We start from the raw sequence: 13,951 nt of genomic DNA, 5'->3' as shown, positions 1-13,951 counted from the left end.
AATTTGTGTAAGCAAGTACTATAAGATCTCTGCCAGGTTGATGGATTGATAGTGCTGTATCTAAAATAAAAAATGATTTACTTCAATTAATTTATGATATGGTTCCATGGATTCCTGCTACTGACCTTTAGTGTGGTTTGTGGGTATGGGGCGAGGCGGCCATGTGATAAATAAAAGTGTATGGGGTAAATGGTTATTTTTGCAATACTCCTTTAAACAGTTTTTAAATTTGGAGAAAATCTCAATTTACTGCAGAGACCTAAATGACCAGCAGCTAAGCATTGAATAACTTTAACATCGAAGAGCTGGAAAAACATGACCATGTCTGCAAGAAACAGGTTTAAATCATCAGATTGCATTTTACAATCTAACCTCATTTTGTTGTCTTAATTGGTTCTGAAACATGTTTAAAAATAACAGTCTGTGGTTCTAATGAAGTGCTAAGGAGAAAGTCTTCTTTGAAATGTTGCTTTATTGTTTTTGTTTTTTTTTTTTCCAGTGCTGGTGGTGGGAATTGTGCTACATAATACAGCTTGCACTTTCCCTGGAACTAGAAGTTGCTTTTGCAGAACCCTCTTTCAGAACATTAAAGAAATCTTATCAGGAACTGTAATTTACTGTACTTGGTCTTATTGGTTTCTTTGCCAGAACTTGTTAAAAATATTTTGTATGATGTGGCAACATATGAATCCTTCCAGGAACTTATCACATAGTTGCTGAGACATTTATTTAAGTGCTTTTGAAAACTTTGATAGAAATTTTTTAGTACTTTCCAGAACATTCATGAAACATGTGTGGTTGGTTCTGTTACCTCAAACCATCACAATTTTGTCTCATAAAACAAAAATATTTAATGTATTAATGATTTTGAAAACCTTTATTACAAGTTCTATGTTTGGAGATCTTACAAGATGTTTTAAATTGGAATACAGTTTCAGGGTAATTTTTAAGTCATGAAATAAAGAAACATTATTTTTTTGTGCAGCTTGATTGGTCGTATATAATTAAATTATTTGTTACATTTTTTCTCAAAACTTTATACCTCTACATAAGTAGATGAAAATATTAAATAAATGTCCCCACAGTATAGAATCCTGAGAGGTAAAGTCTTGCATGCAAAACTTAGTAATGACCACATAGAAAATAATATTTGTATATCTTTAGTTTTTTGTTTTTTCTACACAAAATTCTGTGTAACCTAATTTAGTGAATGTGTTGGCTTGATTTGCTAACAGCAGTTAGCCTGGTCATTGACAATATCAATTAGTGAATCCCTCTGTTTTTCAAATTTAGAAGTAGACCCTGGTTAAGCCAATAATAATTATTCTTGGTTAACTGTCATCATCATCCACCTCAATGCCTCTCAAAATTTTCTCAACTGAGCATTTTTCTTGAATAATCTTTATTTTCCAGATAATTTCCTACCAGCATCTAAAATGCATCTAAATGCCAGTGAAGTCACAGAGAGTACCAAAAGTTTTACCAGTTTCAGAACCATTATAACAGAAGAAAACATGCATTGACTGTTATCACCATGTGAAGCAGGTAAGAACTGAGAGACTAATTATAAATGCAAGCATATATTAGCTTTGTGTTTGCTGCAAGGTGTGTGTCTGCATACAAACTATCCTTGGGGTATTCCTCTGTTCATGCCATGTCCCTGGAGCCTGAGACCACATCAGAGTTCAGACAGGAAAGCTAGCAGCCACTGATTGCATTTGCACCGCAAAGGATTGTTAATAATGTAAATTTTCTTTATTGAATCTTAAATGACATGGAGAAATTTTCCTGCAGTAAAAAGTGAGGCTTGAGGAGGAATATCCATTCCTATGCACTACACTAGGTTATGAAAGAAGAAAAAGAAAAGTCCCTGACATTTCCCCTGTCACCCGTGGCAACTGCTGAGAGCATACCACTCAGTGAAAGGTGAATTCCTTTGGGAGTGTTGTCTGCTGCCCGCCTCTCCCCTGCCCAGATGCTCAGAATAGAAAATGTCTCTGCCTCCTGCTGCAAGCATACCGTCACTCCCATATGAGTTAGTTTCCGCATTTTAACCAGAAGACACACAACACCTCAGGGAGGAGTGTGCTTAAGATTGCTTTACTGTAAAAATATCTACGACCTCATGCACAAAAGATCTCCAAAGGTATAATGGTCTTCCTCTCTGAGACAGCTCAGTCCATATGAACTTCTTGTTTTTATAGTTTTTTTGAAGAACATACGATAACTCAATTAGTCAAGTCTTTTACTTTATGCTAATTAAATTATAATGTATTAATCATTAGTATTATGCAATGCAAAGTCATAATTAAGAGATAACTAAGTTATAATTGACAGCTGAGTCATAGTTACAGACAACAAGCCACGGTTATTGTTATGAAACATTTTTCAATTACAGGATAATAATTACAAGAGATTACCCTGTCATAGTTATAGAATAGCTACGTAATAACTATAGCAAATGTAATATTTAAAAAACAGTCAAGTTAGACCTAAGAAACCTCTAAGTCATGATTATGAGAGGCCTTTCATTACAAATAAATTAGCCATAATCAAAAGATAAACTCATGATAAAGACTAGAAATTCTAGTCTTTATCATGAGACTATAATAATAGATGTCATTAAGTCATAACTTTGACAAACTAATAAATAACAATGACTAATTCATATTTATGAGATGCTGATTCAGAATAAAAACCTCAATAGCTATAAATGCTCATAGCATACAACCATTAAGTGTAAATAGAGAAAACCTAAGGGAAATAAAATGAGGATATAGGAACAATATTTGCAAACATTTTTTGTCATATAGACATGATGTGGCTGTGCAGAAATGCTTATTTTGTTTAGCTGAATACTAAGCCTGTAAGGTGTTCATTGAGTTCATCAGATACTGTCTGGGGAAAGAAACCGTCACTGTGGCAGCTTGTTTTTGCATATAGCACTTTATAGCACCGATCTAGAAGTAAAAGTTTAAACAGTTTATGACCAGGATGTGAGGGGTCTGCAGATATGTTTGCTGCCATTTTCCTGCAGGACTGACAATTCGTTAGTAACTATGTCCTAATTACAAAACAACAATTTTATAGTTAAAAGATGCCTAATCGTAAAATGAGACTAAGTTGTCCTGTGAAGGGCAGCAGAGTCTGCACATTTTAAGGAAGCTAAATATCTTTAGTGTAAACAGAAGAATCATGAGTCTCCTATTGCACATGTCTTAACTTTTTTATGGCATACATGGCATCTCCTGCCTGTGTTGCTGTCCCAAAGTACTGGAAAATATCAGAGCAAAAATATCAAATTAAAGCAGGATGCAAAGCCACCATCCTCACCATGGTATGGTTTAGTCTGAGTAATTGACTGAGCATGACTTTGCTTTCTTCCTCACACAAGCGCACATATAAGGCCATCACACTAACAGTTGCCATGACAACATTCAATGCCCCTCGAATTTAAAAACTCAGACTTTCTAAAAATAATCTGCGTTGTCTCTTCTCAGACTCCTCTCCAGACGGCAGACCTTGATACGCAACAAGGTAAGGCGGAAGAACTGTCAGATGTGAGCAATTAATGTTTTTTATGTTTGAGGTAATTTATTTAATTAGTAAATCTAAGGATCAAGACCAAACTAAGACAACCTTTGAGGTTTTTCTTTTTATGTGCTTTGAACAGAGGCAACTGGCATTGAGAAGATGCTCATTGAGACAGAGGGATCCTGTGTTCACTGCAGGGAGACAGATTAAGGCCATGTCAAATGCCCCTTCGACAACAAAGCAGACAGCCAAGTCATGGATGTGACTTTTACAGAGATCCAACCAAACTGTGCATGACAGAAATACCATGTGTATTAAAATAACTTGCCATCCCGTCTCTGCTTTACTATTGCATAACTTACTTACGGAGAGACTGATATTCTGACATTTTGAAAATGTTCTCGATGTGACATTGTGCAGCTGCATGAATAAGTGGGCTGACATGCCTGTAGTCGCTCTAATCTCTGCAAGCAAGGATTAAGAACTAATTGGCACTCGGATCTTATGTAACTCTCTGATGGGCTGTCGGTGAGAAGAGAATAAAGCATTGTGTGATTGATTCAGGTTTAGATCAAAAAGAAAAGACATCATTAAGCTGTGAAATACCCACAGATCACTTTATTTAGTTGTAAGTAAACACATAACATGTCCTCCTGAAAAGTTCAGGATAGAATCTACTTTACAAAGAGTGTGAACCTTTATTAACTTTGATAATAGTAACAATGTATGTTTTTGGTCAAAAGATAACTAGGTGAAGTCATCACAGTTCAATAGCAGCTGATTATGATGAGGTAGACAGTAACACACCCAATATATACACACAACGAAACTTAATAAAACAGTTAATATGACTGTAAGGTTGGCTAAAATTGCTTAAGGTAAGAAAAAAAGACGGCCTACTAAGAAAAGACTTACTATAAATGCAACACCTTCAGAGCCAGCTTCTACACATTACAACTGTGCTGGGGAAAATACAGACTGAACAGACTATGTATGGTTTAGACTATTCAACTGGAAACCCTCCGTTTGCGATAATAATTGCACATTTTTGTTTTGTTTTTGTTACTTTGAGTTAGAGAAACCACATTAAAAATTGTAAATTTACCACCAATTAGTGTAGGGATCATTAACCACAAACCGAAAGATAAAACATCAAAAGAATTAACAGTGCACAACCTTCTGGGGGAATAAAAATAATGCTCTTTCAAAACCATAATAATTCAGATTATATAAAAATAAACTTTATAAATATAAAGCAATAATAACCACTTGTCAGCAGCTTGGATTTACAGTTGAATGGTGGTCTTTTTCATACTTGGCCCATTTGTTAGGATGCTTGGCATTCTTATTGTAACAGTAAACAGCTGTATGTGTCACTGTGGGTGATACATACAGTGTTAGAGCTGATAATGCAGTGATATACACATATTGGATAGCTGAGAGCATACAGTTTATTTGCATTACTGTGGTCTGTGATAATACAATAATTTTCATCCTAACTGATGAAAATCCTGATCAGTTCGGATTAGGCATGGGCTGGTTACCAATTTCAAGGTATGCTCAGATTTTAAAAACTCAAAGTTTAAAAATATTCTGTCATGCTATTGCTTTAGTTAGAGACAGAGTGACTTGAGTTTTTTCTGGTTGTATGCAGCACTGAGTACTGCGGCCTGTTGCTGTCCACTGCTGGTCAGCAGGCTGATAAAGGGCTTCTGTTGCTCAGGACACAGACTAATTAGAATGTTTCCAAGTCTTTCTAGTTACTGGTACCAAGGTTTGAGATCATTATGGCTCTAAAACACTAAACTTTGCGTTTGTATTGTTCTTCAGGTTTAAAATACTTTATATTGGATAATGTGGTATTATCCCTCTCCCACTTATTGTTCTGCACTGTTGGCTGAAATGTGGTCACTGCAACTTTCTTTCATTGGCTTACAAAAATCCTAAATTATCTGATTGGAAAAAGTTAGGTTGTGTCGTGAAAACTGAAAGAATGGCACCTATTATTGTTGTAACACAGTTATTTAAGGGAGTTGTGTTAAACAGCTGGCTGATAATAACCCAGATATTATCGGCTGGTTATACATGTGTGATTCTACAAAGAGCAGAATGACAATGTGCAGTAAGCACACAGTATTATTCAAACCACTGGCCGATATAAACTTTGAAAAAGTGTCTTCTAAATGGAGTTCTGATGTGTTTCGGATAGAAAATCTGTGAAGGAACTAAAATTTCAAGAAAGATTGAAGACAATGAGTTCGTCTAACTATTTTGTATATTAAAATGTAAATAAATAAAAAAAAATCTAAAATAAAAAATTTTTTATTATGTCTTATCTTTTTTTGAAAATGCCTCTTGTCTTTTCCAATCAGAAACAAACTACATCTAAAGTGAAATTTGAGGCGATAATGCTATCTGATTTTATTGAAAATTATATTATTTTAAGGTGCAATCGTGCTATTATTACTTTATCAAACTATGAGAATTTCATATTTGTCCAAAACCCCTTTTGGGAGCTAAGGAGCACGACCCCTCACTCCTATAAAGGTAATGGTGTTTAAGAACTTAGCAGATGTTGACTTTATATTTCTACTTGAATTTATATATGGAGATCAAAGAAACAATAAAGTAATGTCTTAGCTTTAATGATCAGTATGTTAGACTATTTTATCAGCAGAAAATTTGTAAATATGTTGCATTTTGATCATGTAACACACTATTTTGGCTATTTTGTGAGTTGTTCTCTCTTGATTAATGTATGAAGATCTCATATGAACCCATGCTTAATTAAGTCTCACTTCCATAGAAAAAAGTTACATTGGAGTAACATAATAATTCTTCATTTGGTGTGACAACAATGCAATTAATAAGCACTAGTAAGAAAAGCAACTGCAATAAATACCTTTACACTTAATATGAAACAGCAAAGAAACAAAGATGTTGAAATTGTTCCAACATGTCCTTTACTAAACACTAAAGGTCACATAACAGTCTAAAATGTAGGGTTTAACAGTCATCAGACGCCTACTGAAACACTCAAAACCTCAGTCTGAGGAGAGCATCAAAAACTACGTTGAGTAACAGTAACAGTCATTGATCACTGAAGAAAGCTTTGAGTAAGGTTAACAGTTCTTGTCCGTAGCCACTGATAAACATTTCGTAAACTTGATTCGCTTTAGTTGCTATAAACTCAGATAAAACATCATATAACAAAATGGGCATGTGCAATAAAAACAAATAAAAAAATCCAGGAGACACACATACACACAGAGTTATGACTAAAGTGATCTGATTTTCTCCTGTAAAATCACATTTTAAGTATCACTGTGTTCCAGATGGATATAGAGCTGCCTTCGCTGGCCACAGTAACAGTCACAGTTTGAATAGTGTGCGATGTCTAGATATAATAATATATTTATATTTATATTTATATATATATATATATATATATATATTTCACAAGTGTGCAACTCTCTTAAGATACAACATAAAGACGACTATAGTCACTATTATTTATTAAATATATCAAAGCCAGTATATACAAAAAAACTTACAGTGATCTTCAATGCTCTCAGCTTTCAGGTCCAGACTTAAAGGACCCAGGCCGTCTGATTCTCACAGCTGTACGTCAGGGTCGACTGGAAGCTAAACATCCACAGCAAAGAAAATAAACTCTGCAATCGGTCGTTCTAATTTTAAAGTGTAACTACACCATACATTCGCCATGTTATACAAACCAGCTCACAGAGCACATGTACAGCAGCCAAAGACACGATGCTGCACAGTTACACAACCTTGTTCCATGGCAACCGTGTTGATGGTTTGACAGCAACTGCTCAGCAGCTCCCGCTGTGCGCCTCAGTCGGCCTTGTCCTCGCCGTTCTTGGCCCATCCTCGGCTCATTACCGCTACCACGATGCTGTACATGTTGAGCCAAGCTTGGCGCAGCGGCGCCGTGTACGCCTGGCCAAGACTGCACTGCAGCATGTAGAGAAGGGACTCTCCTACCACCTGCAGAAGTAAGGTAGTAAATTAACTACACCAACTTGGGAAACCATGTTACCTAATGAATTACCCATCTCTTCTTAAATTAATTTTTACCAGCTACAACCATGATTGATTAATGCCATCCTTGCAGAACTATGAAATCCTTTAAATAGAGTCTGTCTGACAACATGAAGTAGGCTGACAATTCTCAAAAGACAATACATCATGCTATGATTAAAATTAACAGTTTTTAAATATCAGTCAGTTTAGAAAGAGTTGCAGAAACATCTCTAAGACAGGCAGACAAACCACTGAAGTTGGTTTGACATTAAATTGGAAATATATAAAAATGTAACTTAATGGCAACAAGCTAATTTCGAAGAAATACAGTTTTGCAAATTTCAGCAGAATTTTGCAAAACTGCAATGGAAACAATTTTTTCTTATCACAAGACACACAATCAACAACCAGATGTTACTGGTGCCATAAAAGATGACAGAGACGACAGGAAGTGGAAGGAGGATGATGGCGCGGCACATTTTTTTATAACTTTGAGTGAACAATGTTATTAATATGGGATTTTAGCTCCATTTGCTATTTAGTGGAAATACCGTAATTGCAAAATTTTTGCAACATTAGCAGAATATCAACTAAATTTCTAATGGAAACGCTGCTACTGAGAAACTTCATGGACAAATGGAAAACAGTGGTAAATCTTCCCAGGAGTGGACAGCCTACCAAAATTACTACCTAAAGAATACCATCCAGGAGGTCACATGATGCTTAAAACTATATTTAAAGCCCTGCTGAGCACAAAAGACGCAAAGGTTCTTCTCACATTGGCCCACCAAAACAAACCTATCTTGCTGATTCTCAAGACTTTCAATAAAATGTTCTGTGAACCGACAAGATTAAACAGAATTAAAATATATCCCATCACAACAAAACTAACAGCAATACAAAGAAAGAACGTCTTACAGGAGTCTTTGATGGTACTGATGGATCATACATTCTGCTTTCAAAAGGGAAATCCTAAAGGAGAATATCCAACCCTCAGTTTGTAACCTTAAACCCAAGAGCATGAGGGTTAAGAATCAGGACAAAGATCCAAAGCAGACTTATAAGGCTGCCTCTTAATGGCTCCAAAAAAAACTAAATTAACATGCTTTAGAGTGGCATAGTCAAAATGCAGCATTAAATCTAACTGAGATGCAGTGGTTTGATATTGGACATATTCATTTTTAAAACTCCTCCAATCTGGATGAATTAGATCAATTATGCAAAGAAGAGTAGTCATACAGTTCTTCACTGTGATGTACAAAACTTGCTGACAAGCAGTTATAACTGTTGAGGGAAGTTTATTTTTCACATTGAACTGGGTTGTGAAATATAGTAGGAGTGAGTATTTTCAACATTGAGCTCATTATGCAACATTAGGCAACTTTTGAAAAAGAAACTTAAGACTTATCCTAGTCTACACCAATTATAATTTTAGGTATGCATATGGACATGTTGGCAACCAGCTTCTCCATACGGTATGCCTGAAATAGCAAGGCAGGATAAAAAAAAAGACAAAATAGATAAATATGTATTTGGCAATTTGATGTACTCATCAGAAACCAATAAGTGAAACCAAACTAATGTTTATCTGATATCTTAAGGAGGAAAATCCAGACATCCCTCTACCTGAGGCCCGTCTAGGCCAAAGAAAATCAAAAACAATGGGTGAGAAGAAATCAAAATTTTATTTGGTCTACTTTTCAAGAAGAAAAAAATTGGAAAAATAAGAGAGAATTGAAAAGCAGTTTTTTAACATTTTCTTAGGCACACAATTTTGTGATTGTAGGAGGCACTGGTTCTTTTGTTCAACTCAAAGTCAAAGTCATATTTGTTTCACTGTAAAATGAATAGAAGAACAAGATATCAAATTTTATTAACATACTAATAATATTGTGAGTTTTAAAAAGGTCAAGGATAAGAACATTAACTTTTTGTTACATGTAAATTTGATGTGGAAACAAACTCACTAACCCACTTTGTATCTATATATGAGTCGTTATGTTGCATTGCTTGTGTCAGTTGAGAAGTAAAGTAGGTCAGAGCTGAAACCAAATTTAAATTTCTTCTTATTTAAAAAAAAAAAGGGGGGGTCTTGCATTTCACATTAATAATTTGTATTTTAAAACAAGAAATCTTAAGCTACTAGGTTGGTTTTTTTTTTCAGTTTTTTTTTTTTTTTTTTTTTCAAAAATAGTTTCTGTGAAAAAAAACACACTTACAAAATCATGCATGGATCTTATTGAAGCAGGATACAGCTTTTTCTGATTTGCACATGTATGTGTTAATCTTACAGTAAATGACTGTGTGCTGACTCCCACTGCCTGATGCTTCCTCCCAAGATTAAGCAGAAAGTCCTCCAAAGAGTGGAGATCATCCAGGTGGCTCACTGCTGCATCAATCACCAGCATCACCTGGGGTGAAGTGGGGAAGCATGCAATGCAGCAATTAAAAATGTACTTTGAAATGTCTCTGGATTATGTGGGAGTGGGCTCACCTTGGTGACATGGTCCAGGAACTCGGGGCTGGAGAGACAGTCTTGTTTGGAATCACAGTTTGTGCTGTAGTGGAAAAGGTTGAGCAGCGCAGGGTCCAGCTCAAACAGTCTGTCACAGACAAATACCACACAGTTCTATAAGTGCACTCACCCACATGGCATTGATTCAGAAATATATGCAGACAAAAAAAAAATCAGTTCCCCCTCTTAGCGTCTGATTTGCAGCTGTCTAAATTGTGGATTATTCTGTCGCCAAGCAACAAGTCAAGCCTCTGGTCCCTGTCTGCATGGGAAAGAGAGCAGCAAATCATCTCACTCTTTCTGTATACCTGTATTGCATATTCTATTAAGAAATCGAACATTCAAAGGATTAACCTGCATCACCGTGAAAGAAGAATCCCTCAGAAAACAACCAGTTTATTCTCCTCCGACTGTAATTACTGCAACCTGCTCAGATGCTGATTTTGCAGAACATTACCTTGAGAACATGATGACACCATGAGGAACTTTGTTCTTGCCCAGGCTCTCCCAGCTGCCTCTTATCAGCTCCTTATCTTTCACTGACAGCTCTCCCATCATCCCTGCAAGCACAAGACACCGTCTTCTGGTGGGCGAACATATAACTCTTCCAAAAAAAAAAAAAAGATAATATTTTTGAGAATCAACAAAACTTCTGCTATCCCACCTGGAAACATGAGCAGCAACCTGCTAATCAGGTTGGACTTAAGGAAACCTCTGCAGGAGAAATGACCATACTGTACCTTTTTGAGGTCAGTCGTCTCTCTGAAGTTGTGCTGCAGCCGGGCTCTGGGGAATGACTGTTTCTGTGACTGTGAGTGAGTGATAGTGGTGCAGGCTGCAGGCTGACACTCAGGTCCACTTGTTCTCTCTTTCCCCGACCCACGGTGCAGTCAGGAAGGCAAGTTCTGCCACACTCTTATCTGTCACACCGCCTGCTATCTCTCTCCCCTCGTCGTTTGCCTCCTGATATGCTCTCTCTCCAGCACTGGGGATGCTATTCATGCCACTGAAGGAGAAAAAGAGGGATCGCTCTCTTCAGCTCCAGAGAGGCTGCAGCAAACCACAGCTCCTCCTGCAGGTGAACAGAGGTCTAAAGTACACAGAGAGCCTATATACACAACAACTGCCCCACTGGATTTTTACATTATAATCAAGAGAATAAATTAAACAAGAAATTATGAAGAAAAGCAAAATAACCTGAAGAACACAGTGTGAGCCTCTTTTAACTTGACAATTACGGGTTTGTAGACGAGGAAATCTATTTGAGGCCTTCATCTTCTATTCTGAGATGTATCCTCAGCTGCCTACATTTGCCACCCGTGCTTTCACAAACTGAAATGTGTGGGAATTTAAATGGCTACAATAATAAACGACCTGAACGCACCACCTTGGTGAAATTATATTGTTTATCTACTACACAGAACCACTCCTCAAACAGCCATGATCATAACATTCTGTGGCCACGCGTGCAGCCTCTCATTAATCTAAATGAGATGTGTTTGTTTCCTCTCACAGTCTCCAAACACAAGTTTAAAGGCTGCAGTTTGCTCAAATAAATGTCCCTCCCTCTACTCCAGCACTTTTGACCGATGCAGGTCCCTTCCTAGGTATTATCTAACAGGTTGGGGAGAGAGAGGCTTTTTCTTTTTTGCTGTGCAGCAGGAAATTGGAGGTGCACAGCTTTCCCCAGAGGGACCACAAGGCAGAGTGAGGAAGGATGCGGGGTTCCCATGACAACCTGACAGGATGGAGCCCTTGAAGCTTCATCATGTAATACTTGAGATTTCAAAGAAGGGACACTGTGATCATTTAACATCACTATATATTTGTGTGTTGTGGATCATTTAACGTTGATGGAGCTGTCAAAGAAAGGAAAAAAATAAATAAAAATGTAGGATGGATTTAAGTTAACTAAACTGAGCTTTCCAATATAATTAGTCTGTGTAAACATTTTTGGGCTGCATAAAAGTGATTATGTGACAGAGAAAGGGAGCGATATATTTGTCACTTTGTTCAAATTCAGAAGTTTGCATACAGTTCCTTAATATTTGCTAGAATTGCTTCGGTAAATGGTTTGAATAGGGTATATCCTTCCTCAACTTTTTCACCATAGTTTGCAGGAGGGTTAGCCCATTTCTCCTGACAAAGTTGGTATAACTGAGTCAGATTTGTAGGCTGTTTCACTCACATGCATCTTTTCATCTCTGCCCACAATTTTGTTTATCGGGGTTTTGCGATTGTTAATTCAAAAGCATTACAGTTGTTGTGCTTCAGGCATTGTAACTTATTTCTACTCAAGCTTTACCTTCATATCAAATGTCTTAAGATATTTGTTCAATAATCTCACAAAATGATATTGCCACACCTTATTTTACAGATGGTATAGCGTTCTCAAGTTTGCTAGTTTTCCTTCAAATGTAGCATTGATTACTGTAGGCAAACATTTCAGTTTCAGTCTCATAAGAGCACAGGACATGTCACATAAAATTATGGTTTGTGTCTCTTTGCGCAGTAATGTGGCTTTTTTTTAATGCTACTTATGTAGCAATGGCTTCTTCCCTGGTAAGTGGCATGTCACTCCACTTCTACCAGCTTCAGAGAGAATCTTGCTTTTGTTCTTGTTTTATACCCACATTTCACACCAAGACATGGTCGTCTGGGAAACAGAACCTGTCCCTACAGAATAGAATGGCAGCTGAACCTTCCCATGGTGTTCCTACTTGCATATAATTGTTTGCACATACTGTATGAATGTGGCCCATTAAGACATCTGGAAATTCTACCTAAGGCTATAGTGGCTCAATTATTTTTGATATTTCCATGATTTCACATGAGGAAGCATGTGTCTGAGATGTTGCTTTAAAATACATCCAAACATGTGCCTTTGTTTAACTTCAACATGGTGAATTATTCTACTAAATGCTTAGAAAAACATAAAATCACCATCTCGGCTTTTCTAAACTTGTCTAAAGTCATCTTAATGTTTTAAACTTCTGCCACTGACAAACGTAACACAAATTATTCTACTATGTAGCACATTTGAAATAACTGTGGTAATCCTAGCTGACTTTATGGCCAGACATTGAGAAACAAAATAATACTTCTTCTTATGCAGTGTGAATATGATCTTTTTTTCATTTTAACTGTATGTGTATTGTGATTTTATACTATAAACCAAACAAAAATTGGTGAATGGTAAAAGAAAAAAGTAAAAATTTTGAGTTTGCAGCTGTAAAATGGGAGAGAAACACTTTTTAAAATATGTTATCAGATTTATTTTTGCACCTTCATTCTACCCTTATCTGTATATTGCGAGGAGTGAAATGATCAACATTGCATAATAGGAATAAATGTGTTTACTTGGTAAATTGTTCATAAAACCCACTACTTTTGCAGAGCTAAGATTAGGCTAAACCCAGTTTTACATTTTGATATGCAGCAACATGAGTACTGCATGAAAAATCTAGAAATAATCAAAACATGTTTAATCCTTTGCAGATATGTGACCTAAAATTCACATATGCACAGTTTTTCAGAGATCCTCTACCCATGTCTATGTTCATACAACACCATCTTAGAGCCTGAACATCTTAAAGGCACGGGACACCAGCCCGCAAGTGTCTATTATGGCTTGTCCTGATCTCTCCGACGACCCTTTGACTGCGCTTTCAAACATATCCAGACATCCCCGTGTGGTTTGTAAGTAAAAATGATCTCTGAGATTCCTGGCAGCCAGCTGTCTAAGCACAAGAGTACAGCAGAGGCCAGGGCACCAGAGTATTTGATGTGGATTTGTAGGCTTGGAGCAGACGGCAGCACTGGTCTCTGAGAAGGCACATGCACTGAGAGGACTGT

The 13,951-nt window shown here is 36.7% G+C and overlaps 1 protein-coding gene across 1 annotated transcript; it reads right to left on the bottom strand.

Moving 5' to 3' along the window:
* Positions 1-4,124: 4,124 nt before the first annotated feature.
* On the bottom strand, positions 4,125-11,294 carry ngb (neuroglobin). The gene is made up of 5 exons (XM_044143541.1): positions 10,837-11,294; positions 10,554-10,656; positions 10,076-10,184; positions 9,873-9,992; positions 4,125-7,545 (listed from the first exon to the last, which is right to left on the bottom strand). Exons 2-5 carry the CDS (start codon positions 10,652-10,654, stop codon positions 7,393-7,395), a joined length of 483 nt encoding a protein of 160 aa, XP_043999476.1. The 5' UTR covers positions 10,655-10,656; positions 10,837-11,294; the 3' UTR covers positions 4,125-7,392.
* Positions 11,295-13,951: the final 2,657 nt, after the last annotated feature.

Source organism: Gambusia affinis, linkage group LG16, assembly GCF_019740435.1.
Source record: "Gambusia affinis linkage group LG16, SWU_Gaff_1.0, whole genome shotgun sequence".
Lineage (NCBI taxonomy): Eukaryota > Metazoa > Chordata > Actinopteri > Cyprinodontiformes > Poeciliidae > Gambusia > Gambusia affinis.
Note: the sequence above shows the minus strand (reverse complement) of the source record. Positions and strands in the feature narration are given on the sequence as shown.

What these genes read in the sequence shown, in the direction of transcription:
- ngb (XM_044143541.1), bottom strand. Translation starts at nt 10,654, where the DNA reads ATGATGGGAGAGCTGTCAGTGAAAGATAAGGAGCTGATAAGAGGCAGC. An exon ending in GGTGTCATCATGTTCTCAAG is followed by an intron (nt 10,185 to 10,553) that starts GTAATGTTCTGC and finishes TGTCTGTGACAG; the next exon opens with ACTGTTTGAGCTGGACCCTG. An exon ending in TCAGCACACAGTCATTTACT is followed by an intron (nt 7,546 to 9,872) that starts GTAAGATTAACA and finishes TTACTTCTGCAG; the next exon opens with GTGGTAGGAGAGTCCCTTCT.